The 27,987-nt window shown below is 38.1% G+C and overlaps 1 protein-coding gene across 1 annotated transcript; it reads left to right on the forward strand.

The window, feature by feature from the left end:
- On the forward strand, positions 1 to 27,987 carry LOC310635449 (myosin-3-like; the record flags this gene model as incomplete). Its single annotated transcript, XM_083354404.1, has 39 exons — positions 1 to 204; positions 797 to 940; positions 1,025 to 1,181; positions 1,375 to 1,402; positions 1,515 to 1,629; positions 2,919 to 3,011; positions 4,328 to 4,391; positions 4,473 to 4,571; positions 4,744 to 4,847; positions 4,931 to 5,069; positions 5,623 to 5,741; positions 7,365 to 7,514; positions 7,770 to 7,940; positions 8,048 to 8,357; positions 8,504 to 8,574; positions 8,933 to 9,020; positions 9,116 to 9,233; positions 10,099 to 10,222; positions 10,314 to 10,450; positions 11,869 to 12,124; positions 13,605 to 13,847; positions 15,753 to 15,929; positions 16,430 to 16,575; positions 16,661 to 16,751; positions 18,493 to 18,882; positions 18,999 to 19,125; positions 20,018 to 20,136; positions 20,930 to 21,126; positions 21,515 to 21,698; positions 22,185 to 22,350; positions 23,315 to 23,439; positions 23,678 to 23,986; positions 24,078 to 24,281; positions 24,520 to 24,645; positions 25,152 to 25,322; positions 25,440 to 25,544; positions 25,619 to 25,714; positions 25,852 to 25,989; positions 27,871 to 27,987. 39 exons carry the CDS (start codon positions 1 to 3, stop codon positions 27,892 to 27,894), a joined length of 5,829 nt encoding a protein of 1,942 aa, XP_083210530.1. The 3' UTR covers positions 27,895 to 27,987.

Consider the following 27,987-nt stretch of genomic DNA (forward strand, 5'->3'; position numbering starts at 1 on the left):
ATGAGCAGGGATTCAGAGATGGATGTTTTTGGGGTGGCTGCCCCTTTCCTACGTAAATCTGAAAAGGAGCGAATAGAGGCCCAGAACCAGCCCTTTGATGCCAAAACTTTCTGCTATGTGGCTGAGCCTAAGGAGGAATATGCCAAAGGGAAAATCAAGAGCTCTGAAGGTGGGAAGACTACTGTAGAGACTTCAGATGGCCGGGTGAGCATCTTCCGTGATTTGGGTGAGGAGGGGGTGGGAAACACTGTTTAATTTTAATTTAAATAACTATTTTAAGAAAATATTTTTTTTTCTGGTACAGTGTGAGATTTCTGAAACTAGAGTCAATCCATAGCTATGTCACATACTGTATATATTGGTGCAAAACACCATCCCATAAATTCCTCCCTCAGTTATTCTAAGGATAAGCGGGGCACGATTGTATGTTTTATTGGGATAAGTTATTGTAAGTACTTCTAGCACGAAGGGGCAAAAGCTATAGTTTTTTCCTCTTTGAAATTTCCTTTGGGTCCCAAAGACAAGCAGACTGTGAAGTGTAATTTGCTGGGCCATTCATTCTTTTGACTATTGTCGCATCTGAAGACTAAGTTAAAGTTTTAAAACCACCTCGAGCTCCAATGCAAGATAACATTCCCTGAAGGCCAGTTTTAAGTGGGAAATGACTGTAATGTTATCAATAGCTTCTCAATAATAACAGAATGATATGCTTGTTCAAAGTATTTAGTCGGGACTGAGTCTTTAATTCTGCCCTACCCTGAGCTATTTCTGGAGCCTTTTCCTCTTGTCCTTTCAGACAATAATTGCCAAGACAGAGGATTTGTATGCAATGAACCCACCAAAGTTTGACAAAATTGAAGACATGGCAATGCTGACGCATTTACATGAGCCAGCCGTTCTGTATAACCTCAAAGAGCGCTACAGCTCTTGGATGATCTACGTAAGTTTTATCCTTACCTGTTACCAGCACTGAAGAGTATCAAATGGGGCAGATTTTTAATCACTATTCTTGGTTTCCATGCAGACCTATTCAGGCCTCTTCTGTGTCACGGTTAATCCATACAAATGGTTGCCTGTGTACAATCCAGAGGTGGTATCTGGTTATCGGGGGAAAAAGCGTACTGAGGTTCCTCCCCACATCTTCTCCATCTCTGACAATGCATATCAGTTCATGCTAACTGGTAAGTCTGCTTCAAAACCTGTAAAGGAATAGGGTTGAATAAAGAAGAGTTCTGGGGTGGCAATGGCATAGGTCTTCACCACCTCTCCCAAATATATCTACTTACATGAAATTAAGTAGAGGTGCCACTTAGCATGACTTGGTATCGCTCTCTGCAGTTTGTAAGCATATTTTTTCGCTTCTTTCTTTGGCAGATCGTGAAAACCAGTCTATTTTGATCACGTAAGTAGACATTTCAGATTTGTCCTGCTTCTTGATTACTTTAGTAACATAGTTCTGATACAGATAATCTTTCTTTACCTGATGATTGATTTTTATTTTTATTTTTTGCTAGCGGAGAATCTGGTGCTGGAAAGACTGTCAACACCAAGCGGGTCATTCAGTATTTTGCAACAATTGCAGCTGGAGAAGGCTCCAAGAAGAAAGAAGAGCCAAAATCAAGCATGAAGGTATGAAAAATACATCTCATTCTAGATGTGCAAATGATGGTTGGCTGATGCCTGAAAATGAAACCCCCCCCCAAACTTTAAGCAAAGGGAGTCTGACTGTTTATATTCTTTCTGTCTGAAATTCCACAGAGGTTGCTTAGGTGGAATTCTTTTCATCAATAACAGTTAAAACCAAAATAACACTGTAACAAAGTGACTATGTATTAAGATTTGTTCAGAAAGGTCTATACTGCCTGGCTCTGTAAACAGTTTTAGTCTATTTTCTTTTAAATGAAAGAAAATTGAATTGTAACAAATAATCATTATACTTAACAGTCCTGAATGATTTTTTCATACCTTCATAATACTTACTTCCAAAAGCAAAAACCTTTGACCTAGGTTCTAGGACATAAACTACAATGATTTGGAGTTATGATTTCAGTTATTTCATCCCAAATGCTGACAGTGTAGAAATGGTTGAAGGGTAGATTATATTAAATCTTAAAAAAAATAGGTGACTGAATCATGAAATCTATATACGAAAGAAAGTGCTTTATAAGTTCTCCAGGAAATGAAGCTCCCTTTCCATTGCCAGTAGCAATTCTAGTTTGCAGAAGCAGATTTTATCATAACATTCTAGGTAAGACTTGTGGAAAATGTATTGTCTTCTCCCCGCCCCCGCCCCCTTTATCCTTTTAATTCACTTCTTCTAGTCTTTCCCTCCATTCTAACAGGTCCTTTTAGGAACCATTTCTGGGGGGGGGAGTGTGAAAGGAGCAAAATGCATTTCCTGCTTTTAGAATCAGTTTCTGATTTTTTTTCTTGAGGAAAATAACTAATTTCTAGTAATGCTGTGCAAAATGTCTTGAATTCTAAGCATTTCAAGTCTGAAAGAACCATTTTGATTTGGGTGAAAATGTTCTGAGCTTTCTGTGCTATTGGTAAAGTTAAAACTCAAAACATTTTGCATATTTCTGAATCTGAGTACGAATAAAAAATGACTTAGATCTTAAGAGGAAAGATTGATGTGTGTTTGGTGCAAAAAAAAAAAAACCAACAACCCAAAACCCTAGTGTATGGAAAGCAAGGACATGTCAGAACTAATTGAAATTCAGTGAAAGTACTCTGGTAATTTAATTCCACGTTTTTCATTCCTTAGGCCTTTGGAAAAAACATTTAAATCCATTCTAAATCCATTCATTGGAAAATCAGTCACATTTACTTTAATTAAGCTCACTTCTGTTCAAGATTCTGCAGTGCTTTTTTTTCCTTGCTTGCTTTTCATCATATATATTCCAATACTTCTGCAGGGGACACTTGAAGATCAAATCATCAGTGCCAACCCTTTATTGGAGGCCTTTGGGAATGCCAAGACTGTGAGGAATGACAACTCCTCCCGTTTTGTAAGTGATGAATCCTTGGCAGGAGATACATTTACTTGCAGCCTCTCCAGACAACCTGTCCTGCTTCTTCTCTTATTCCCCATAGAGCAATTCAAGCTGGCATAAAAAAGTTGCATCTTCAATGGAAGGCTTTTTAAAAACATAATTCAAAACCTAATACAAAGAGGTAATTGGTATGTCGGTATTTCAGCTTGGGTATAAATGTATAACTTCCCTCCCTGCCCAAAATGATTATCTCCAACTGGGCTAGTAGGTTTATTTGGCTCAAACTTCATGCTGTGATATTTTCACAGGTACTGCCCATTCTTATACGGGGGAGTATATTCAAAAATAAAGTAATGAGAAAGAAGCTTTAATCCTCCTACTCTCACATGCCATATCCAGTGGTAACAAAATGGGTTAGTTGCATGTTCTTATATATGGTATGGTAATACATCATTAGATCCTGGACATGACTGTAAGTTATTGTGGGTGCCTGTTATATGTGAATCAGGGGTTATGGGCCCTTCAGATATATAATACCAAAAAATATGTCCTTACAGGAAGTGGTCCTCCAACTAAAGAGAAGGATTGTTTGCTTATTCACTTTCCATCTTCCCAAAGCTTTTTATTTTTTTACCCAATAATCACTATTCATAATATAACATAGCTTCCATTCTTGGAACAATTCTGATATATTGAGAAAATCCTCACTGAACTGGTACAGGAGAGCCATGTTAGTCAATGTTGGCCAAAAATCAAAAGGAATCTGGTGGCACCTTTTCCAATAATAAATTTATTGAAAGGTATATTTATTTGAGCTGCCACTCACTTCATTTTATGTGTGGAGTTGGGCAGTTCAACAGAGAATGGATGATTTACATGTTAGTTTTATATTGCATATTTTAAGGTTTCTGGAATGTTTTGGAACATTAGCTTAATCTTGGCTTCAGTAGCCATCTTCTTCCTTTTAAAATCACTTGTAGGAAGGAGAGGAAGGGATGTGAAAATATACCCCAAAATGGAGTATTTGTGTTAATCCTGCCTATGTAGTAAAACATTCTATACTTATTAAGAAATCCTTGAAAGAAAAAGGTTTCAGCTGAAATAAGGTTTAAAACACACACAACACAAGAACATTTGTTAAAACATGGTGACTTACCTATTTACTCTTCAGCAACAAACAGTTTTTAAAAAAACATTACCACCTTCAAGAGATAAAATGAAACAAAAACCATAACAAAATATTCAGTTGCAAAAATAGCTCTAATCCATATATTAAACATTTCTAGATTTCTAGATTTTTGAAATAACTGTCCTATCTTTCTACCCTGTAGGGAAAATTCATTAGGATTCATTTTGGTGCCACCGGAAAACTGGCTTCGGCAGATATTGAGACCTGTAAGTAGCTGAATTGGAGAATAGTCTACATAATGTCTACAAAATTGGACTCAGAAACATTAATTGGACCTTCTGTTGTAGATCTTCTGGAAAAGTCAAGAGTGACCTTTCAGCTAAAGGCTGAGAGGAGTTACCACATCTTCTACCAGATTCTCTCCAATAAGAAGCCAGAACTAATTGGTAAATAGGATTCCATTTTACCTTTCTGAACCTTTCATCTTACTGATAATGCATGTGATATATATGGTGTGACTTGTCTTTTCCCCTCCACTCTGATGACTCTTTCCTGCATCGGAAAGCTCATATATATTAAGCCCTAGAATTTCAGAAAGGCATCCCCTGTGTCTTTCAGAAATGCTTCTCATTACAACAAATCCTTATGACTATCCGTTCATAAGCCAAGGCGAAATTGCAGTCCAGAGCATTGATGACCAAGAGGAGCTTATAGCTACAGATGTGAGTGAAAATATGATTATGCTGTAGAACAAAGAATGTCATTCCTGTCTGAAAACATAACTATGGCACTTTCCCCCCATTAGACAGCCATAGACATCCTGGGCTTTACCTCTGAGGAGAAAGTTGGCATTTATAAATTGACAGGAGCAGTGATGCATTATGGCAACATGAAATTTAAACAGAAACCCCGAGAAGAGCAGGCAGAACCAGATGGCACAGAAGGTAACAAACTCCATAAGTTAGCCTTCAAACCTTACAGATCAAATGATTCAACTGCATGATTTACAAAAATCCTCTGGAAAAAGCATATTAACATTAGGAAGAAGAATGATAAAGGGCATCTTCTCAGCTTTCAGCAATGAAACATGAGTTTTCTCTCACATTCTTTGAGATTTTTTTATCATACATACCAGCATTAAACTGATTACTTTTGCTTTGGGTGCCTTATTGACTGAGAGGTAGGAATATGAGTGAAAAAAAGAAAGAGTTTTGAAAGAGAGAACGTTTGAAGCTGAGATACTCCTTCTATGGAAGATTTCAAATGGAACACAACTAACTTTTTAAATGTGTTCTGGTTTTTGAGCAATAAAGATTAAATGAGAGTAAGGATTGATTCTTGACAAAGGCTGATTTTCACAACTGTGCTCTGTCCAGAAATGCCAGTATTGCTTTCCTGCTTCCAAGTCAAGCTGCCAATTCACTGGTTGTATTTTGCACAACCCTGATTATTCTACTAAAGTTTCACAAAGACTTGTTTCTTGTGGGTTCTTTACAGAGGCTGACAAGACTGCTTATCTGATGGGCCTAAATTCTTCCGATTTGCTGAAAGCCCTGTGCTTTCCTCGTGTGAAAGTGGGAAATGAGTATGTGACCAAAGGTCAAACTGTAGATCAGGTAAGTACAGGTGACAAATCAAAACCATCTAGTAGTCTATATGTCAAATATATACTTCTTCCTTTCAGGGTGTTCATTAATTTCCTTCGAAGGAAATTTTGTGCCATTCATCCTATTTAGATTGTATCCCTGGAATACCATTTAGTGTGTCTGTGGGGGGGGGGAAAGTTCCACTAACAGGAACTGTAAGGAATATGTAGTGAATTTCAACCAGAAGACATTTCGGTTAGGAACAATTCCAAATGGAAGCAAATGGAATCTGCTTGTCTGCAGCACTGAAGCTGGTTTTTCCTGCTGCCAACTTTAAAAAATTCAATTCAAGATTGCAATGGTCTAGCAGGGAACCAACAGCATTTGCAGGCTCTGATTGGTCACTGTTCTGCTTGCCTTTCCCATCCACATAGACCATGCTGGCTGGCTGGCTGGCCCCTCTGAGGGGCCAATCTATCAATACCTGCTTTCCCTTTGAAGATTGTTCTGTCCCCATTAGCTCCTCTCTTTTTTCACTGTTGGAAAAGATGCTTTTATATCCACTTCCCACATTCTGTCCTTTGATGCTAAACAGATTTTCTCCCCAGCCTGTTATTTTACCTTTATTACTCTGTTGCTACAAAGGGAACAAGTTGGGGTTTTTTTACAAAAAATTCCCACATTTCACTGTAGGGTTTAGGCTGGAAAAGTTCAGTTTTGAAAAAGAGGCATGGGTATGTTTGCAATGGGCTGGAAGTTGGTGGATGGCAACTTTATCTATTCCTGTACTCAAGAAGTGGCAGATGTCCCATATTGGCAATTGGGCAAACAGAACATGAGGATCTGTTTGGAGAGATAATAACAAACATATAATGCCAATTACCATTTCTCAGGGAGAGATATGAAGATCTCTAAAATAGATTACAGTCTAACTTAAGTACATTTTAGAGATCCATACTGTACAAATGCTTTCTAAAATTCTCTACCACTGATTTTTCCAATTCCCTCCTTTAAGAAACAACTGCTCAAAGACAGAAATATCCCTTAGCTGACAGAATAACACAGATGATAGGAGGGATGATTTCTCTTGGTTTTAACTGAAGCCTGGGAAACCAGAAGGCTGCAGACTGCTGGACAGTTCTAAGAGAGGACATTCAAGCTTACCCCTTCATTATTTCATAGCCAAATAAATGCAGCAATGCCAAACTTCATCCAGGAGAAATCCTCTTCCCTTTTGAAATATAGAGTAATTGCTGGCTAATTGAATTGAATGAGATCAGGTAGAAAGAAATGCAGGAAAATATAATTGGCCTGGCACTAATATGTGCATAGAGAGGCAGTATGTTCTAGTGGTGAAGGCATCAGCCTAGAAAGCAAGAGATAATGAGTTCAGGTCCTGCCTTAGTCATAAAAGTAAGCTGGGTGATGCTGGGCCAATCACTCTCTCCCAGCCCAGCTCTCACCTCACAGGGTTGTTGTAATGGGGAAAATAGGATGAAAAAGGAACATTAGATATATTCACCGCCTTGAGTTTTATTTGTAAAAGTAATAAAGCTGGGATATAAATAAATAAATGAATAAACAGTGCTAGTGTTCTGTTTTCCTATCATTAATGTTAACTCTTCATTTGTCCCTAATTGATTATGATTATAGGTGCATCATGCTGTCAATGCACTTTGTAAGTCTGTCTATGAAAAACTCTTCTTCTGGATGGTAGCTCGTATTAATCAACAGCTGGACACCAGGTTGCCCAGACAACATTTCATTGGAGTCTTGGATATTGCAGGTTTTGAAATCTTTGAGGTATGCAGATCTATTACAAACTCTTGTTTCTCTGCCTCCTAAGCTTCATACCAACCCATGGTTGGAACAAGTGCCATCTAGTGTTGAGGATAAGAATAACAACCTAATGTTGTCTAGCAGAAAAGCAGAAAGTTTGAAATTATCCTTTCATTATTAGTATCTTTTGCCCCAAATCCCTGATGAACTAAATTTTCATTTAGCAGAGAATCTATGAGGTCTAAGGAATATCATTAATTGAATATATTTTGTTGTTAGTTTAACAGCTTGGAACAGTTGTGCATCAACTTCACCAATGAGAAACTGCAACAATTTTTCAACCACCACATGTTTGTACTAGAACAAGAAGAATACAAGAAAGAGGGAATTGAGTGGACTTTCATAGATTTTGGAATGGATTTGGCTGCTTGCATTGAGCTTATTGAGAAGGTAAATTGGAATATTATCTTCTAAGTCACCATTCTCTATGGCTTTCCACACCAGTTGGTAAAAAGACACAACTAAAATAAAACTATGGTGTGTTTTTTTTAACATAGCCAATGGGCATATTTTCCATCTTGGAAGAAGAATGTATGTTCCCCAAGGCAACTGATCAGTCTTTCAAGAACAAACTTTATGACCAGCATCTCGGCAAATCAGCCAACTTCCAAAAGCCGAAGCCTGTCAAAGGCAAGCCTGAGGCCCATTTCTCTCTTGTGCACTATGCTGGGATTGTGGACTACAATATTGGTGGCTGGTTAGAGAAGAACAAAGATCCCTTAAATGAAACAGTTGTGGCATTGTATCAGAAATCATCCATTAAGATTTTAGTAAATCTGTATGCAACCTTTGCTGCCCTAGATGAGGGTAAGTTTCAAGAGCCTTTTCCTTTCTCTCTTGATTCGATAATCAAAACTGTCTTGAAACTTTGTCCTATGTTGTATCACAAAAAGGTTGGGTAGAAATGATGTTAACAAGAGAACTAATTACATTTATATCCTGCTTTCTAACAGAAGGTACTACTAAAAAGAAAGGTGCCAAGAAGAAGGGGTCATCTTTCCAAACTGTTTCTGCACTTTTCAGGGTATGTAACTTTGATTTGACTGGGTTGTAAGAAATATTGTGCTTTTTTATACAGTTGTATACAAAAAATGCACAACTCTATTTGTATCTTTTTATAATGATAGTTTGGAACTAATGAGTGTTGGTTCAATTGACAAGAAATCTTAAGAGGCTGCAGGTCATGTTAACTCACACTTCCTATTTTTCTTCTTCCTCCAAAATGTTTAAAATAAAATTGAAAAATTAATAGAATGGCTCTGAGTTTAAAAGGTTCTATGCTTTAATAGCTTTAATATACAATACTTGAATATCTCAAGTTTTTAAAAATTATTTTAAGAAGTACTGATAATATTTTACAATCGTTCTATTCAAAATCACAGGAAAATCTTAACAAATTGATGTCCAATTTGAGAACAACTCATCCACATTTTGTGCGCTGCATTATCCCCAATGAAACTAAAACTCCAGGTAACTTACAGGAATCTCTTGTCTGGATTTCCAGAAAAGCTTCAGGAGAAAGTGAGAAAAAAGCTGCCATTTTTCTTTGCTTTGGTCTTGCACAGGTGCGATGGATCACAAGCTTGTCCTACATCAACTGAGATGCAATGGAGTGCTTGAAGGAATTCGAATCTGCAGGAAGGGATTTCCAAACAGAATCTTATATGGAGATTTTAAGCAAAGGTCTGTCAAATCAAATTCTTGTAAAGATGCCTGTTTGCATACTAGACTCTTCTTAGGTGAATATTATCTGAAAGCAGTAGTGATGCTCTATCCCTCATGCTATATATCAGTGATGGCGAACCTTTTAGAGACCCGAGTGCCCAAACTGCAACCCAAAACCCACTTATTTATCGCTGGGTGCCAGGTGGGCGTGGCCTACTGGGTGGGTGTGGCTGTGGTTGTCATGGAAGATTGGGTGAATGTGGCCAAGGTGGGTGTGGTCACCTCAATGTCACTCGTGGGGAGGGACACCTGTGGGGAGCAGCTGGTTGAAGAGGGACAGTTGCCACCTCTGAGGCATGGCGCAGGTGCCCATAGGAAGGGCTCTGAGTGCTGCCTCTGGCACCCGTGGCATAGGTTCGCCACCACTGCTATATATTATAATTTTGATGCAAATGTATGCAAAGAAAAATATACATTTTTGTGCTGCATTACGTAGCTACTTTTGCCTGTAGAAATTTTCCTAGGGTGAATTTTGCTATCAAAAAAAAAACCACAAACAGAAATCAACAAAAACACACTTCTGTAAAGTAAATTAATTATATCCTGCCACATTTATAGTGCTAAGACAAAATCAGCTTTGATTATTTTTTTTCCTTTTTTCAATGGACAAGGATGTTTGTAAATCATAGTTTCATGCTTGCACATCATGCTCCATGACAAACCAGCTTTATTACTGCTCAATTTTATGTTTGTACCAACTTTCATGAGCAGTTTTCTGAACCATGAGAAGATATTTAAAGATTGCCAGTGATTCAGAGCTTTCCTTTCGCCACCAATTCCAACACTTAAAATGATGCATATCTTTTTATGTTTAATCGGGCAGATATCGTGTCCTGAATGCTAGTGCCATCCCAGAAGGCCAGTTTATGGACAGTAAGAAAGCCTGTGAGAAACTGCTGGGCTCCATCAATATCGATCACACTCAGTACAAATTTGGGCACACCAAAGTAAGCACTTTTATGAGCTGAGGACTTGGGGGACAAACTCTACATACACAAGACAGCTCACCTATTTTTTGCATATATATATTTTTCCCAGGTGTTTTTCAAGGCTGGTTTGCTGGGCCTTCTGGAAGAGATGAGAGATGACCGCCTCGCTTTGCTCATCACCCGCACACAGGCTGTGTGTAGGGGGTATCTCATGAGAGTGGAGTACCAAAAAATGGTTGCAAGAAGGTAGAGTACATTTCTCTTCCACAGGTCTTGTTAATGTAGGCCGAGGCTTTCAGGATACAGGCAGTCCCCAACTTACAACTATTTTTTTGGCGACCATTCAAAGTTACAAGAGGACTGAAAAAAGTTACTGTTTTTTTTCACAGTTACGACCATTGTAGCATCCCCATGGTCACATGATCAAAATTCAGATGCTTGGCAACTGGTTCATATTTATGATGGTGGCAGTGTCCCGGAGTCAGGTGACACCCCCCCTTTTGCTATCTTTTGATAAACAAAGCAATGGAGAATCCAGATTGATTTAACAATTGTGTTACTAACCTAACAACTGCAGTGATTCACTTAATAACTGTGGCAAGAAAGGTTTGTAAAATGGGGCAAAATTCATTTAACAATATTCTCACTTCGTAATGGAAATTTTGGGCTCAATTGTGGTCGTAAGTAGAGGACTGCCTGTAATTAGATACTCATCCATATTTTTGCCAAAGGACCTAAAAAGCTTCTCCAACCCTCTTAGGCCATAGTTTACTCCACATGTCACATCATATAATTGTTAACTATGGTTTCTGTATAAGCCATGATGTCTCAAGTTTACCTAACAAGTAAACCACAGAGCAATATCTGAGGGAGCGGATGTGGAACCATCAAATATATAGCACCAGAAGTTATGTTCTTATAGAAGGTGGCCCCCCAACTTAAAAGAAGGATTTTTTTGTTTATTTAATGTTATATTTTATCCAGTAATAACTATATTATAATATAATATCTACCTGTTACATTCTTGGAACAATTGAGATATACTTGGAAAAGCTTCACTGAATAACACCTATAGTCATCTGTTAATACTAGTCTATGGTGTTAGTCTATGATGCCAAAAATCAAAAGGTATCTAGTGGCACCTTTTCCAATAGTAAATTTTATTAAGAGGCATATTTTTGAGCTGCTACTCACTTTATCAGATGCTTGGAGTCTGACTGAAACTTGACAACTTTATAGTCAGGCAACCTAAAAAGTAATGATTTACATATTAGTTTTACATATTAGTTTTGTACCACAGATTTTATAGCTTTCTGGAGTGTTCTGGAATGTTAGTTTCTTTTAACTTTTAATTTTATCTTTTTTTAAAAAAAATTTTAATCCAGTTTACAATCTTGGGCTTTCCTGATAGTTTTCTATCATGTAATAGCCAGGCTAAATTTCTTTAGCTTTGTAGGCCAGATAAGATTCTCAAGTAAAATTTTTCATCTCTTTCCTGCCTCAACTGCCATTTTCAGGATTTATATTATCGATTTTAGCAATATAGTTAACGATGGGATTGGGAAATCAATGTTGGTGTCATAATGTAACTCCACAGCCTTGTTTAGTAGAACCTATTTTTATTAATCTACAATAAGTAACTTTCTGGAATGGTTTCATTACAGGGAAGCAATTTTCATGATTCAGTACAACATTCGCTCATTCATGAATGTCAAACATTGGCCTTGGATGAAGCTGTTCTTCAAAATTAAGCCACTGTTAAAGAGTGCAGAGGCAGAGAAAGAAATGGCCACCATGAAAGAAGAGTTTCAGAAAACTAAAGAAGAACTTGCTAAATCAGAAGCCAAAAGGAAAGAACTGGAAGAAAAAATGGTGTCTTTGTTGCAAGAGAAAAATGATCTGCAGCTTCAAGTACAATCTGTAAGATTAGCTTGCTATTTTTTTTCATGATTGGCTTTAGGAAATGTATTGTCCTAATTACAGGCAAATTACAGATAATTACAGGCAAAGGCCTATTTGAATTGTTGTTTTTTTTTAAAAAATGTGTTTGTCAGATGGCCAAAAGTCAACCATAATGTTGACAACCCTATTATTTTGTAAGCAGTGTATTTCACAGCATGGACAAAGACATTAAGGAAGCCTGATCTCTGATCACGAACACTTCTCTACCCATCTTGGATAGATAGAAAATTGGGCCTTCCTTTCTAACTGTAGGTAGAGGAATCTCTCCCCCCCCCCGCCCCGTCTCTTACACACACACACACACACACACACACACACACACACACACCTCTTGTTATCTACTGATTATATTCTGGGTCCACACCACTTAGGGCTTTAATTCTTTGAGTTAAAAGAAGTTTCTAGAAGCAAAGGATGCAGGAAAGTGTAATAAAATTGTACTACTGGACACGTGCCCACTAGTTTTTCACTGCAATGTAAATCAACTGCAGCTTCTGCAACTTTTTCAAAAAAATAATCTCAAATTGAGCATCTTCATCAATCTAATTCTGATGGGGTATTCTGAGATACAGTTCATAATTAGTTCTTCTTAAATTAATATTTCAATTACAGCAAACGTATTATGTCTCCTCTTGAATGGCCTTCCTTTCTCTGTAGCTGAGGCTTGTGAGCACCAGAAGCAACATCATTCTTGCTACATGCAAAAGAGAAAACCATTCCAACACCTGCTTGGGAGAATCTCTCTCTACAACAATTTAATTAATTTTATCTTGTATTCACCTAGGGCAGGGGTCGGCAACCTCGGCTCTTTTATGACTCGTGGACTTCAACTCCCAGAATTCCACGAGTCATAAAAGAGCCGAGGTTGCCGACCCCTGACCTAGGGCAATGATTTAGCTAAAAGCAACCCAAATTTAAAATAAATAAATAAATAAAAATGAAATATTTTCATTTCCCCTGATCCCAAATACTTCTTTGTAAATCAAAGAACAAGAAGGATTCAATAGCATACCACTGTAGAAGCCATAGTTATATTGTCCAAGTGTCTCCATTTGCTTCCCACTGCTTTTCTGCTCCATTATTTTCCAGTTTCCATTTATTTTTGTTATTTAATTGCAGCACGGTTTATTCAGTTTGAAACAATGTTCTTGTGCATTTGTTAATGAAAAAAAAAGTGTAGAATTTTGAATGCACGGAGAAAAAATATGTAGTTGTGGTGAACAGCTGGACCAGTGTAATGTGAAGATGAGAACTGGGTTTCAGTATTAAATCTTTGGGATTTACTTCAGAAATGGCAAAAGGCTAAGTATGATGCACTGCTGGGATGTATATGCAGCTGATGGGAGTTGAAGTCCACAAGTCATAAAAGGGCCAAGTTTGAAGATCCCTGTTCTAAGCAATAGTTAATAGTTAATAATGATATATTTTCTTTAATAAGGAAAGTGAAAGTCTGGCAGATGCTGAAGAAAGATGTGACCAATTGATCAAGACTAAAATCCAGCTGGAGGCTAAAATCAAGGAACTGACTGAAAGGGCAGAAGACGAAGAGGAGCTGAACGCAGAACTGACTGCCAAGAAAAGGAAACTGGAGGACGAATGCTCTGAATTGAAAAAGGACATTGATGACCTTGAGCTCACCTTAGCCAAGGTTGAAAAAGAGAAGCATGCCACCGAAAACAAGGTAATGTCATTTAATCTGAATGTCTGTCCATAGTTGTTGGTGAAAACCTGCAGGTGTTTGGGTCAGTACTGTAGTGTATGCCTCTCAGCATACACAATGAACAGCACAGCAGGAGGCTGATGGAGCAGATCAGCAGGGGGGTTGGACAGCTCCAGGCGATAACCGCTCACGCGGGATAAGCCTAATGAGTTAAGCTGTTGACAGCCCCAGGCATGGTCAGCCTGGCGGGAAGCCAGGATTTAAACCCATTGGTCACCTGCACTGGCGGGAAGCCCAGGTTTGAACTGATTGGATGTCATCCACCTGGGCAGGTACAAATAGACACCAGGTTTCCCCTTTTCCCCAGTTCGTTCTGTTCTGAATAAACTCATCGTTACCCAGCTCTGTGTCCGTCTCTCTGTGAAGCACGCGACTTTACAAGTACAGTGGTGAATACTTCCTGCAGTGAAGAGAGGGTATGGTCCTCCTTGAAGGAGATAAAGATAAGATCCCTATATCAGTCAACCCAACAATATTGAGCAATGATCAACAGTCTCCAGTCTCTTGTTTGGAGGGAAGATTGTAGAGAAAAAAGATGGGTTGAAAGTGCATAGAAATTTGGAAGAGTGTGATCTTTTTGAAACAGATTTTAGGTATAATACTGAGATTGCAACAGTGGTGCTTGTGAATGGCTTTTAGTGAAACTGGAGTAAGGAGTGTGATCTTTGTGGTGTTCAGTGTCTCAGCATTAACTCTGAGCATTGGGGAGAGGGAAGCGCCCTGTTGTACTGGAGCGCCTCTTTTCTGGTTCTGATCAGTGTAGTGTTGAGAGAGACAGAGTTCAAAATGCCTCAAGAATTGAATACCAATAAAGATTTTGCAATTTGCTACGAGGTGTAAATGCTTTGAACGCTGCATTTTGTCTGCCAGTTGGCTTCTAGGTGCAATTCAAAATTCTCACTGTCAATTTAATGCCCCGTGTGACTCAAGATCTGAATATCTCAGGCTCTTTTCTCTCCCAATTGTTTTTGAATAGAAGGAACTATTCATCTTACTTCCTCACCAATTTCCACCTTCAGAGGTAGACTTTTTCAACTAGCTTTGAAACAGCCTCTCCTAGGAGATCCAGATAGCTCCTACACTGTTTTAGAATGATAATCGAAAGCTGGCTTTTTCAGCAAGTCTTAGGACTAGAAGAGACGCGGTGGCTCAGTGGGTTAGGACGCTGAGCTTGTCGATCAGAAGGTTGGCAGTTTGGTGGGTCGAATCCTGAGTGCCGCGTAACAGAGTGAGTGCCTGTTATTCGTCCCAGCTTCTGCCAACCTAGCAGTTCGAAAGCACGTAAAAATGCAAGTAGAAAAATAGGGACCACTACGGTGGGAAGGTAACAGCATTCTGTGCGCCTTTGGCATCTAGTCATGCCGGCCACATGACCACGGAGACGTCCTTGGACAAGCGCTGGCTCTTCGGCTTTGAAACGGAGATGAGCACCGGCCTCTAGAGTTGGAAATGACTAGCACGCATGTGTGTGGGAACCTTTACCTTTACCTTTACTTAGGAGTAGAATTTTTGGGAATTGTTCCTTCTTGTAGTGTTGGAGTTTATGAAATGGAATTATTTTGTTTATCTCCTGGGCTCCCCCATATTTTTCATTATATTGTGTTGTTATTAATATTGAATTTTAACCTTATTTATGAAAATGTAAATCAACAGAGCTGGTCCTGATTGAAGCAGTATATGATGCCAGTAAATGAATAGATATTGATTGAAAAGGTAGTTAATGGCTTTATATTGTTGATGAATGAAAGGAATTAGATTTATTGGAAAACCCACAATTCTAGATTAATTAATTTATTGCATATGCAATCATTATCAGGTTTTCATGTGGTTTTCAAGTCACGAACTATGTTTTGCTGTTTTCTGTAGGTAAAGAATCTAACAGAAGAAATGGCAGTTTTGGATGAAACCATTGTGAAACTAACCAAAGAGAAGAAAGCCCTCCAAGAGGCTCATCAGCAAGCTCTTGATGATCTACAGGCTGAGGAAGACAAAGTCAACACCCTCACAAAAGCCAAAGCAAAACTGGAACAACAAGTTGATGATGTGAGAAATTGTTCTTTATTTTTCACTGTGGGTTATCCCAATATAATTAAACATTGAGCCAATGTAATCAAACATTAAGCTTATGCCTCTTGTGGTGTCACACATTCTTCTTCTTCTTCTTTTTTTTTAATTTAGGGAATAAACTCATGTTCAGAATGTTTCATGTTCAGAATAGAATAGAATATTAAAACCTTAAAAAGTCTGACTTACCATGAAATCTAATCATCTGCACAACAATGAGGAGACTCCTTCATATTTCCATGGACTATGTAAGAACAGAGAAGAAGGGTCCTTTTTCTTTACAACCCAATATACAGTGAATATACACTGGGGATATACATTAGGCGGGAGAATACAATAATGAAAACATCCATATCTCTGCTAAAAAAAATGTCCATTCTTTGTAGGGGAGTGCATATCACACAGCATATCACAAGGAAAACATACTGTATAAATTGTCCATATGAGAGTCCAAAACTAACATTAAACTTCTGTTGCAGCTGGAAGGCTCTTTGGAGCAAGAAAAGAAAATCCGCATGGATCTTGAAAGAGCCAAGAGAAAATTAGAAGGGGACTTGAAACTAGCTCAAGAATCTATTATGGATCTAGAAAATGATAAACTGCAGTTAGAAGAAAAACTGAAAAAGTATGTCATGCATACACTGTAGCTAAGCATTAAACTATAATTACAAGATTATTTTAACTGATTTCTCTCTTTGGTACACTTACAGGAAAGACTTTGAATACAGTCAGCTACAAAGCAAAACTGAGGATGAACAAACTATGAGTATACAGCTGCAAAAGAAAATCAAGGAACTACAGGCATGAATTGTTTCCATCATATTTAAATTTTTGTTCCAGGTTATTGCGATTTAGTAACCACAATACACAGAATGTTTGGTTATATTCCATCTTTCTTTAGAAGTGGGGATAATAATAATTACAAGGTTCTTGGGGAGAAATTGATATGTGGGTAAAAGTGCCAGTCCAGTCTAAATATCTGGCTGACTGTGAAACCATAATAATAATAAGAATCAGCAAAAGTCAATTGCAAATGTCAGTTTTACTTAGAACATCTTATACATCCTGTGACAATACGTTTAACAACACCAAACAACATCTACCTAGTGCTCTTCTTTGGAAGTGATAAAAATGCCAAATCCAGTCTAAACATCTGACTGACTGGGTGACAAACCATAATAGTAATTGTCTTCCTTATTTTACTGTAAAACTGAAATTTTACTGAATGAAGGCTTAATACTAAAGTTAAGGAGACTTGTTTGTTCCAGAGGTATATCTTTTCAGCAGACAGCTAATGCTAAAATTAATGCAATACAATCACTTTTAAATAGAAAAAAATTGCAATTACATTGGGTGGACGGCAAAACGACTGAGGACTAGGGTGCATGAACACAAACTCGCTATTAGAAGACAAGAGCAACATTCACAGGTGTGGGCACACATGGCTACACACAACCATGTCTTTTATCTAACAGGGACCAAGGCAATTGCCAGTGACAACTCTAAAGGTGGCCGCTTGTTTAAGGAAGCTTGGTTTTCAAACCACTCCTCTATCAACCGGCACATAGCCCCCCCCCCTGCATACCAGGCACTAAGGAATTGGGAAGAGGAACGATGTGCGCGATATGAAGGCAAACAGCGCAAGCATTCACAGAGCGCCTCATTGTATCAAAATCAAGATTGCACAAACACACAACCACCCTGCATTGTAGAACACAGGGAAGAAGAGCAACAACTATCTAGAACCTCTGGTATAAGAACACGGGCAATGACTAGAGCTATGGCTACAACACATGGAACTATCAGCAATCCACTTTTGACAACAGACACTCAGAGACAACTACATCCCCCCAAAACAGATGCGCAACAACTCAAAGAAATACAGCCAGCCTCAACAAACAGATCGGTGACATGCTCCATGAGCAGAGTGCAGACACCAACAGTATAAATGCGATCTCCCCACCCCAGCGTTTCCATCCTGATGACGTTGGCAGTTAGCCAATGAAAGCTTGATCTTTTAGCAATAAAAACTGTTTTAGTTTTTCTTATTTCATCCCAGTGTTCGCTTAGTTTGCTAATTTTAATATGCCTGGGATTCGCATTTTTAATCTTATCAAGGTATACATACATATATATATATATACACACACACACACCCCATTAAATGTTCTTTCCATGTTTTCCATTATATCATTCACCTTCTGATGTCAAACAGCCAACCGTTTTTCCCCACAATTATAGATGTTACCTTTACTTTTCTCATTCCAATTCTTTTACCGCAAGGCAGGATGTCTGAAAAAAACCACTGAGACATATCTTGACTTCTGGTGTCAAATACCTCTGACTTTCTTCAAAAAGTCTTAGTTGAACTGTTTAATTAAGTATTAATTAATTTAGGTTGGGAGCTGCTTAATGTCACTGCCCTTTTTGCTTATAAAACTCTTGAATAGTTTTCTTCATTGATGATTCTGCACTGACTTACCAGCACCACCACCCCTCCCCCAGTTGCTACTCTTAACTAGCAGAACCTTTCTCTCCACAGGCTCGTATTGAGGAACTGGAAGAAGAGATTGAGTCTGAAAGAGCAACTCGAGCAAAGGCAGAGAAGCAGAGGGCTGATATGTCACGCGAACTGGAGGAAATCAGTGAGAGGCTTGAAGAAGCCGGAGGGGCCACCTTTGCCCAGATTGAACTCAATAAAAAACGGGAAGCGGAGTTCCAAAAAATGAGGCGGGATCTGGAGGAATCTGCCCTGCAGCATGAAGCCACTGTTGCAGCTCTTCGCAAAAAGCATGCAGACAGCACAGCTGAGCTTGGGGAACAAATTGATAATCTTCAACGTGTCAAGCAAAAGTTGGAGAAGGAGAAGAGTGAGCTTAAAATGGAAATTGATGACCTGGCCAGTAACCTGGAGTCCGTTTCCAAGTCTAAGGTATTTAAAAATAAAATCAATTAGTAATCCCAGAATGCAGATTCTTGGTTATACCCAGCTGTGTAAACACAAAGACATATATGTATAAGAAATCATCTTAATTCTGTCTATTACAGGCAAATCTAGAGAAAATGTGCCGCACATTAGAGGACCAGCTTAGTGAATTAAAAGTCAAATCTGAGGAAAACCAGAGATCAGTCAATGATCTGACCACACAAAAAGCCCGTCTGCAGACTGAATCAGGTAAGGAAAACATTGAAAATGGGCCAAAATGCAAATAAAGGCTATTCCAAACCTTTTTTTCATCATCAATTGATAATAAGTGGGAGGCATTAAATCTACATGTTCCCACCTCATTTTATCTACAGTTTATTTTCATACCAAGGCCTAAAACTGTAGAGATACTAATTCATGCAGCTGCACTAATTCATATTCAAGTACTTCATTTCATTCATGACAATAAAATATTTTTGATGAAGAAGTAGTCCTTAAAGTTCTTTGGAAAATTGTTGATAGCCTTATCATAGTCTGAGACTGAAGTAACAGAAGATGGGAAATGGTAAACTATCATGTCAGCTTATATAAGAATGAAATAAGAAAATGTGATTCTGATTTACACATTCAAAGCTTTATTTGTGTTAGAAGAAACTCCACAGTTTATACTGAATGCCCTGCTAAGCTTTGAAATGTGCAATTTGATAATAAGTAGTACATGCATTTTGCGCAAGAAAGAAGAACAGTGTGTCTGATTTATTTCATATATCTGATATAACTTGTATATGACAATATATTTCACACCAGTGAGGTGGGAGATATGTGGGAAGTACTCTCATAAATCAAAACAATTATATCAAGTGGCAGGATCTGGTTTCTGTTGTCTGGTCTCAGAAGCTAAATTGTTTGGGCTTGGTTAAGTGTTGGGAGATCACTAGGAAAATCTTTCCTAGTCCTGGAAGAAGCCAGTGACAAACAATCTTCATGATTTTACAAACTCTTCATGGAGATTTATTGAGTCAAAAGAAGTTGGATTTGACACAAAGGAGATTTTAATTGGTATTGCTTCCAGGGATCTATATTTATATTAAATATGTATTCTTCTTGCTTAAAGAATAAAATTATTTTAAAATCTTCAAAGGTGAATTGTCACGTCAACTTGAGGAGAAGGAGAGCATAATATCACAACTTTCCAGAAGCAAGCAAGCATTTACTCAGCAAATAGAAGAGCTGAAGAGGCAGCTAGAGGAAGAGACCAAGGTATTCACTCATAAGCAGAAAATGCTGTGCAATATTTTTTATAGGTTATTAAACACAATGGCACTGTCATTTTCAACACTTGAGCCATGTTTGGCAACAAGCACTCTGTCTTCCAATGTGCAATTTTTGTCATGATGACTTATTGATAAGAGTTTATTTAACAGAATTGAGGTGACCCCTTAATGAGCAGAAATCTTGTCATGCATCATAACTGAATCAAATGCTTGACATGTTTAAGCTCAGACTCAGTTCCTCACATGCTTATCTACATAAAGTCTCATAGAAATCAGTGGGAATTATTTTTCAGTAGACAATCATAGGATTTACTGTCGATGCATTTCAATTTTAAACTCCCCCTTAACCTGTCAAGTATGAATTCAGTACTTGAGAATACCAAGAACCTTTTTGATTTAATCTGTCCAATTATACATAAATTGCTGAGTTAAAATATTAACTCAAGCTCACCATGATAATACTTTGCATTGCTAATAGATATTTTCTACAATAGAGAGCCCACATTTTCAAGAAAGGAAGCTAATTTTCTTGTAAACTACATGATTATAAGAAATTCCAAAGTGTTGGAATACATTCTTGGACGTTCATGGAGAAAGCTTGAGTAGTGTGGATAAACTATCTGCCTTGCATTTCTCATGACAATTTGAGACTAAGTTCTTTGCACAAAGAATACAAAATATAAGCATTAATGCTTGCGTATGAAGTTTGTACCATGCCTACAGTGAATACATGTTATAATCTGAATTCAGGAATGTCATGGTGTACTGTTAATTCTTAGGCAAAGAATGCATTGGCACATGCTTTACAATCTGCTCGGCATGACTGTGACTTGCTCCGAGAACAATATGAAGAAGAACAAGAAGCCAAGAGTGAGCTCCAGCGTGCCCTGTCCAAAGCCAATGGAGAAGTTGCTCAGTGGAGAACCAAATATGAAACAGATGCTATCCAACGCACAGAAGAGCTAGAAGAGGCGAAGTAAGTGAGGAGTGAGGAAAAGTGACAAACTAATACCATTTTTACATGCTAGCTTTCCAACTTTTATGCAATCAAATTATCCATTTGTGTGAACATTCCAAAAAATAAAATATAAGCTGCAATGCCTGGTTGACACCAGGCTATTACCATGGTTTACAAACTGTTGGTTATTTTCCACTAAATTAGAACCATACAAACTGTTAGCTTAATGTAATGTGTGACTCTGGCTACTGTATTTAACTTTGCTATTAGAGAGATTTACTAAACATAAAAGTCTCCAAGCACACAGTTACTGTATATGTTAAGTGATACTCTACTGAACAAAACTGATTTGTAGAGAACCTAAATACCTGATGGAACATCATTATTTCAATCTGACTTCTTTAAGGAAAAAACTTGCTCAACGACTTCAAGAAGCAGAAGAGCAAGTTGAAGCTGTGAACTCCAAATGTGCTTCTTTGGAGAAAACAAAGCAGAGACTGCATTGTGAAGTGGAAGACCTAATGGTGGATGTCGAAAGGGCAAATGCACAGGCAGCTGCTCTAGACAAAAAACAGAGAAATTTTGACAAGGTATATTTTGGTGTATTACAATTTTTAAAAGTCTATTGCCAACAGGGGTATGACTAGATTTGAGGAATGGAGGCATAGCATGTAAATATAGAATGTGGATTTTGTAAGCCTGGATTTAGGATTTAGATTATACAGTAGTGTAAACTTAGTTAATATTCTCAGATCTTCTCTCTGTGTAGTAACCTGTATATAAGCAAGCCTGGGTTATTATTTAACCATCAATGATTTGTGTTAGTTTCACCTGCACCGTCTTAGCTTAATTGAGATATCATTAGCTGCTGTGTTCAGACCATACTATGGGATACGCAAGTCATATCTTGACTTGTTTAGGATTAAAGGGTATTACCTGACACTGTAATATCAGCGGGGTTTAAGAAAGTGATGTGTAGGTAGAAATGCTACTGAAATGCGAGACAGATTTAGCAAAGGAAAAAAGCAGACAAAATCAACACAATAGTAACTGACTCAAAGATATCGGATATTAAGATTTTGGCAGAATGGAAGACCAAGTACGAGGAGAGCCAGTCAGAACTGGAAAGTTCCTTAAAGGAAGCTCGCTCTTTGAGTACTGAACTTTTCAAAATGAAAAATGCCTATGAAGAAACATTAGATCAGCTGGAGACAATCAAGAGAGAAAACAAGAATTTGCAGCGTAAGTACCATATCTTGGCGTTTTGTTGGCATTTTAACTCTAACCAGTGCAGACAGGCTGTATAGGTAGTCTTCAACATACAACCACAATTGGGACTGGAGGTTTCACCACTACATGAGGCAGTGAGTCTCACACCCAATTTTACAACCTTTCTTGCTGTAGTTTTCTAAAGCATTGCAATTGTTAAGCGAATCTGGCTTCCACCATTGATTTTGCTTGTGAGAAGCTGGATAGGAAAGTTGCAAATGGTGATCACATGACCCTGGGACACTGCAAGTGTCATAAATACATGCCAGTTGCCAAGCACCTGGATTTTGATCACATAACCATGGGGACACTACGACAGCCGAAAGTGCGAGGACCAGTATTAAGTCCACTTTTTTAGTGCCTTTGTAACTTTGGTCACTAAACAAATGATTGCAAATCATTGACTACCTGCCTTATTCAAAGACAGAATTTTTCCATTGTGAAACCTTTATGATGTGAAAAATTATTACTGCAATAACTGCCAAGTTGGGTTTGACTTTGTGTATGAAAGCTTGAAAGATTATTTAGGCAGAAGTTAATGAAGACAAAAGACCATCCAGCACTATAGTCTGCATTGAAAATTGCCAAATTTCACCATGTTCTCAATTTCATACCAGGAGTAATCTAGGCTAAAATAAGGTGCCCTTGCCTAATAGTTCTGCTTTCAGCAATGATGACTTCTTTCAGAGATGCAATAATGAATTGAATTAATTTTGCATAATCTATCTGAACAGTTCAACCTTTTCCATGATTATTGTCCCATGAATAGTTTTTTTTGGTATATTTGGAACCGATGATGAAAATGCAGACCCTTTTGGGGTGACAGAAAAAGGCATCAGTCTCAGCTCTGCTTAAGCCTGTTTACTCTATGGTCACAGGCAGATTGCTCTTCTTTTATTTATTTAATCAACTATTTGTGTGCTTTAATATTTTGTAGAAGAAATTGCTGATCTCACAGAACAAATTGCTCAAAATGGCAAATTTATCCATGAACTTGAGAAAGCCAAGAAACAGGTAGAGGTAGAGAAATCTGAGATGCAGATGGCTTTGGAGGAAGCAGAGGTAAGAAGTTAAAGATGGATTTTTTTAAACAAAGTTTGTTAAGTACACTTTTATAAGTGCCTTTTTGAGGGGGAACTGAAAATGCTAATTCACAGCAGTTATTTAATTCTGTGTTGTATATCCATTTATTTATAAAAGAAACCTTCCATTTTAACGCTAGCTCATTTTACAGTGTTCTTCTCAAAGGAGTCTCAAAGTTTCTCAAACCCAGTCTCCATATGCGTTTATTTTCCAATAGGCAGCTCTTGAACATGAGGAGGCCAAAATTCTCCGCATTCAGCTTGAGTTGACCCAGGTTAAATCTGAGATTGATAGGAAGATTGCGGAGAAAGATGAAGAAATTGATCAGATGAAGAGGAACCACCAAAGGATCGTGGAAACCATGCAAAGTGCCTTGGATGCAGAAATCCGGAGTAGGAATGAGGCTGTAAGGATTAAGAAGAAGATGGAAGGTGATCTAAATGAAATGGAAATCCAGCTGAGCCACGCCAATCGCCTTGCGGCTGAGACACAGAAACATCTGCGGAATGTTCAAGGACAGCTCAAAGTACTTTCCATCAATTAATGTTTTATATGAATAATCAAAATTATTGGCCCAAGGATCAACCCTGATAAATAATATTCTTGTTTGAAATTAGGACACACAGCTACATCTGGATGATGCTCTCCGAGGCCAAGAAGATCTAAAAGAGCAATTGGCCATGCTTGAACGCAGAGCTAATCTGATGCAGGCTGAGATTGAGGAACTCCGAGCAGCTCTGGAACAGACAGAGAGAGGAAGAAAGATGGCTGAACAGGAGCTTCTTGATGCTACTGAGCGGGTGCAGCTTTTGCATACTCAGGTATGGATGGTGTCATGATAGCATTATAAGAACTGTCTTGCAAAACCTTGTCTATCATGGAGCGTCCAACATTGGCCTACAAGATGCTCAAAAGTATAGTATGATGGATATAGCTATTCTGTTGTTTATTGTAACTTTTCACAGCAAGAATACTGAGTCTGTTTGGAAGGTATAACCCTAATAATTACTAGGAATTATTGCAAAAATATTCAGATACATTTTTCTCTCTCTTCTTTAGAACACTAGTCTCATTAACACAAGGAAGAAGCTAGAAGTTGATATTTCTCAGCTTCAAGGTGAAGTGGAAGATGCTATCAAAGAGGCCACAAATGCAGAGGAAAAGGCAAAGAAAGCCATCACAGATGTAAGTCTCATTTTTACCATATGCAAAACAATCTTCTCAAATCAGACATCCTGCTTTTCAAAACTTATTCTGGGGGAAAAATGAGACTTTTGCAGATGGTTTAGGCATTCATTATTAATGTAAGTAATCTTGTACAGAAATCTAGTGGGAAATCCAAACTGTGTAGCTCACTTTGTTTGCTTGTTTGTTTACAAAATTTATAGGCCACTCCAATTGAATTATTAGTGCCCAAATCCATAACTTGGGTAAAACCAGAAAAAGATGACAAAATCAAGTTAATATTTACAATTACATAAATCAAGACTAAATACCATAATACAGCTGTATATCAACTGTAAATTTAGACATTCAAAGCCAAGGTTAAACCCCTTAAATTCACTGAGAAAAGGGATAATTTATCAAGCTGTTTATGGGATGCTTATTCCTGATTCCCAAGTTGACCTTCTCATCTTTATTTTACATGGATTGACTTTGGCAATTTGTTGATCTACTGCTTATGTTTCAAGGCGGCCATGATGGCAGAGGAGCTGAAGAAAGAGCAAGACACCAGTGCCCACCTGGAAAGAATGAAGAAGAACCTGGATCAGACAGTAAAGGATCTCCAGCTTCGTCTGGATGAGGCAGAACAACTTGCCCTGAAAGGGGGAAAGAAACAGATTCAGAAGATGGAGGCCAGGGTAAACACTGGGGTTCAGAGCTGTGGCACATATAGCTAATAACTTCTGGCAGCACATATCTCTTCAGAGACTCTGCTATTATATGTTCAAGATCAAATTGTATCATTTCAACTCTAGATCCGAGAGCTAGAGTCTGAACTTGAGGGAGAGCAGAAGCGAGCTACGGAAGCCATCAAAGGTATTCGCAAATATGAGCGGCGAGTCAAAGAATTAACTTTCCAGGTAAGAGGAAAGGAAGTAGTTCGTTCACAGAAATTCCTTCCTTTGTATATGCTAACGTTTTGTCACATTTCTAGGGTGAGGAGGACAGGAAGAATGTGATGAGACTACAAGATTTAGTGGATAAACTTCAGTTGAAAGTGAAATCCTACAAGAGACAAGCAGAGGAGGCTGTGAGTTATTTATACTTTTTTGGCACTTAAAAACACCAACAACAGGGTCTCAAAATAGAAATGAGAACCAAATTCATACATTGCTCTTTCAGGCTAACGTGTTTGTGTGTGTTTGTGTGATTCTTGTTTGATTATAGGATGAACAGGCCAATGTTCACCTCTCCAAATTCAGGAAAACACAACATGAGCTGGAAGAGGCTGAGGAAAGGGCTGATATTGCTGAATCTCAGGTCAATAAGCTCCGAGCAAAATCCAGAGAAGTTTCTACCACAAAGGTAAAATGCCTCTTTTGTCTAGTGCTCAACCATTTTTTCTACACAAAGGATGGAATGGCATTACAGCAAGGAATGAAAGGAATCTGACTTCTTAGGAAAATTCTGGAGCTTTTTCATTAGAAATCTATATATAACTAAAACTCTGTCATGAAATGGTGAAATGATGCATCATAGGGCAATCATTTTTTAACAAGGTAATTCAAATAGGCTAACTTACAGAATATGACCAAAACCTGGGACCTATGACCTAGAGGGCATGAAATTTGAGAAAGTTTTGTTTGCTTCAGTGCTACTGGCTGTTGCTGGGCTGATGTTGCAGTTACATGATTTTCATTTTCAACATTCCATGACAGTTTCTCAGCCAATTTAGCAATCCCTTACTCCCTCCCTCACCCAGCAACCGCCACTTACCAGCCATTTCTCTGTCCTACATAGAAAAGATACACTAGGAGGAAAAATATCCTTTATACAAATCATCCTTAGAGAAATAGGGGAATAAATGTCAATCTTCCTGAAAGTTAGCAGAATTTAACTTAATTTCAGCTAATAATATCTGCCAGCATATTTTCATCTGTGCCTCAATAGAGCAGATCCAAGCAATCTCCAGGCATAAAAGAACATTAGATGCACCCTGGGAGACATGCAGCACTGCTCTTATAGATTGAATTTGAGTTGCTTCAAGAGCAAGTAGATTTTTATAATATGCAAAACCTCACACTATAAAGGAAAAGGTTCAATACCTCAGCCTGAAGAATTTGACTCCAGCAGAGAGGTAATTATTGCCTCTGTGGTATGCAATTTGTATGATTGCATTGGTTTAGGCAGCCATGTCGGGCAGTCATGGTTTTGCTTGCTTCTTCCTTAGGGTAGAAAATTGAATGATGATTCAAAGTTATTTGAAGTCCTTAACTTATTCAGTAAAGGCATTGGTTAGCTTCCCGTAGTGAATGCTGTTACCGCACCTTTTCCCAAACAAAATGTTCTAACTCTGGATATACTGAGAATATTAAAGGCTTACCAGGGCAAGCAGTTAGAAATGCTCCCCTGATTTATTTTAGCTCTTTGCTGGATAGCTAGGCTTGTGAAGCCACAACTATAACAGCCATTCATTCGTACAAATATACTCAGGGGAGAAGTAGTATGATAATGCCAGCCTATTCAAAATACATGCACACAAGCTTGTTCCACATTATCTCTCAGTATCAAAGGCTGCAAAGGCTGGATCAAGCTTATGCATGTAGAACTCTACGTTTGGGCTGTATTGAGTACCACCTGCAGGATGTGCAGATAAGATAATCCCAATATGTAGATGTAAGTCTTACTTCAGACCATATGCTGACTTTGGACCCAAGCATGCTGAAAGCCAGCTGAAATCCCCAGGAAGGTGGAACTGAAGCCAGGTTGCCAGTCTTGAGTGTGTGGCCTCTCCGCATAGGACAGTGATATTTTACATAAACGTGGCTTACAGAAAAGATACAGGTCAGACTATGCCACTTTTCATTCTTTAATATTTTCAGCTCTCATGCAAGAGGGCAAGTGAAGCAAAGTTACATGTCTTGTTTATGTCTCTTTTTACTAAGATCAAATGGCACCAACTATATCCTTCCTTTACTTGAAATGTTGCAATACATCTGTCTTGGGGTAAGGGAATGAAGCTGCAGCACCCCTTTGTCTGCAGATTTGAAGGCACACAACCTTGCTTATTTACATTGAGAAAACCTTGTATGAGGATAGATTTGACTTACTGTTATCTAAACAAAAATGTAGCTGTAGTGATATTTTAATCCTTAAAGTATGTATGCATATAAAGTATGTGTGTGTGTGTACACACACACACACACACACACACCAACTTTATTTTTGATTGTTTGTTTCTGGCAGGTTGTAATAGAAAGTGAAGAATGAATCCATTGCTGGACTGAAGATGGGAATATATGTAAAATGCATATGTCTTCCTGATCTTTCTTGAAAACTGTAGTAATCTTTCCTTAGTCTGAC

This window comes from Vipera ursinii, assembly GCF_947247035.1.
Source record: "Vipera ursinii genome assembly, chromosome: 2".
Classification (NCBI taxonomy): Eukaryota; Metazoa; Chordata; class Lepidosauria; order Squamata; family Viperidae; genus Vipera; species Vipera ursinii.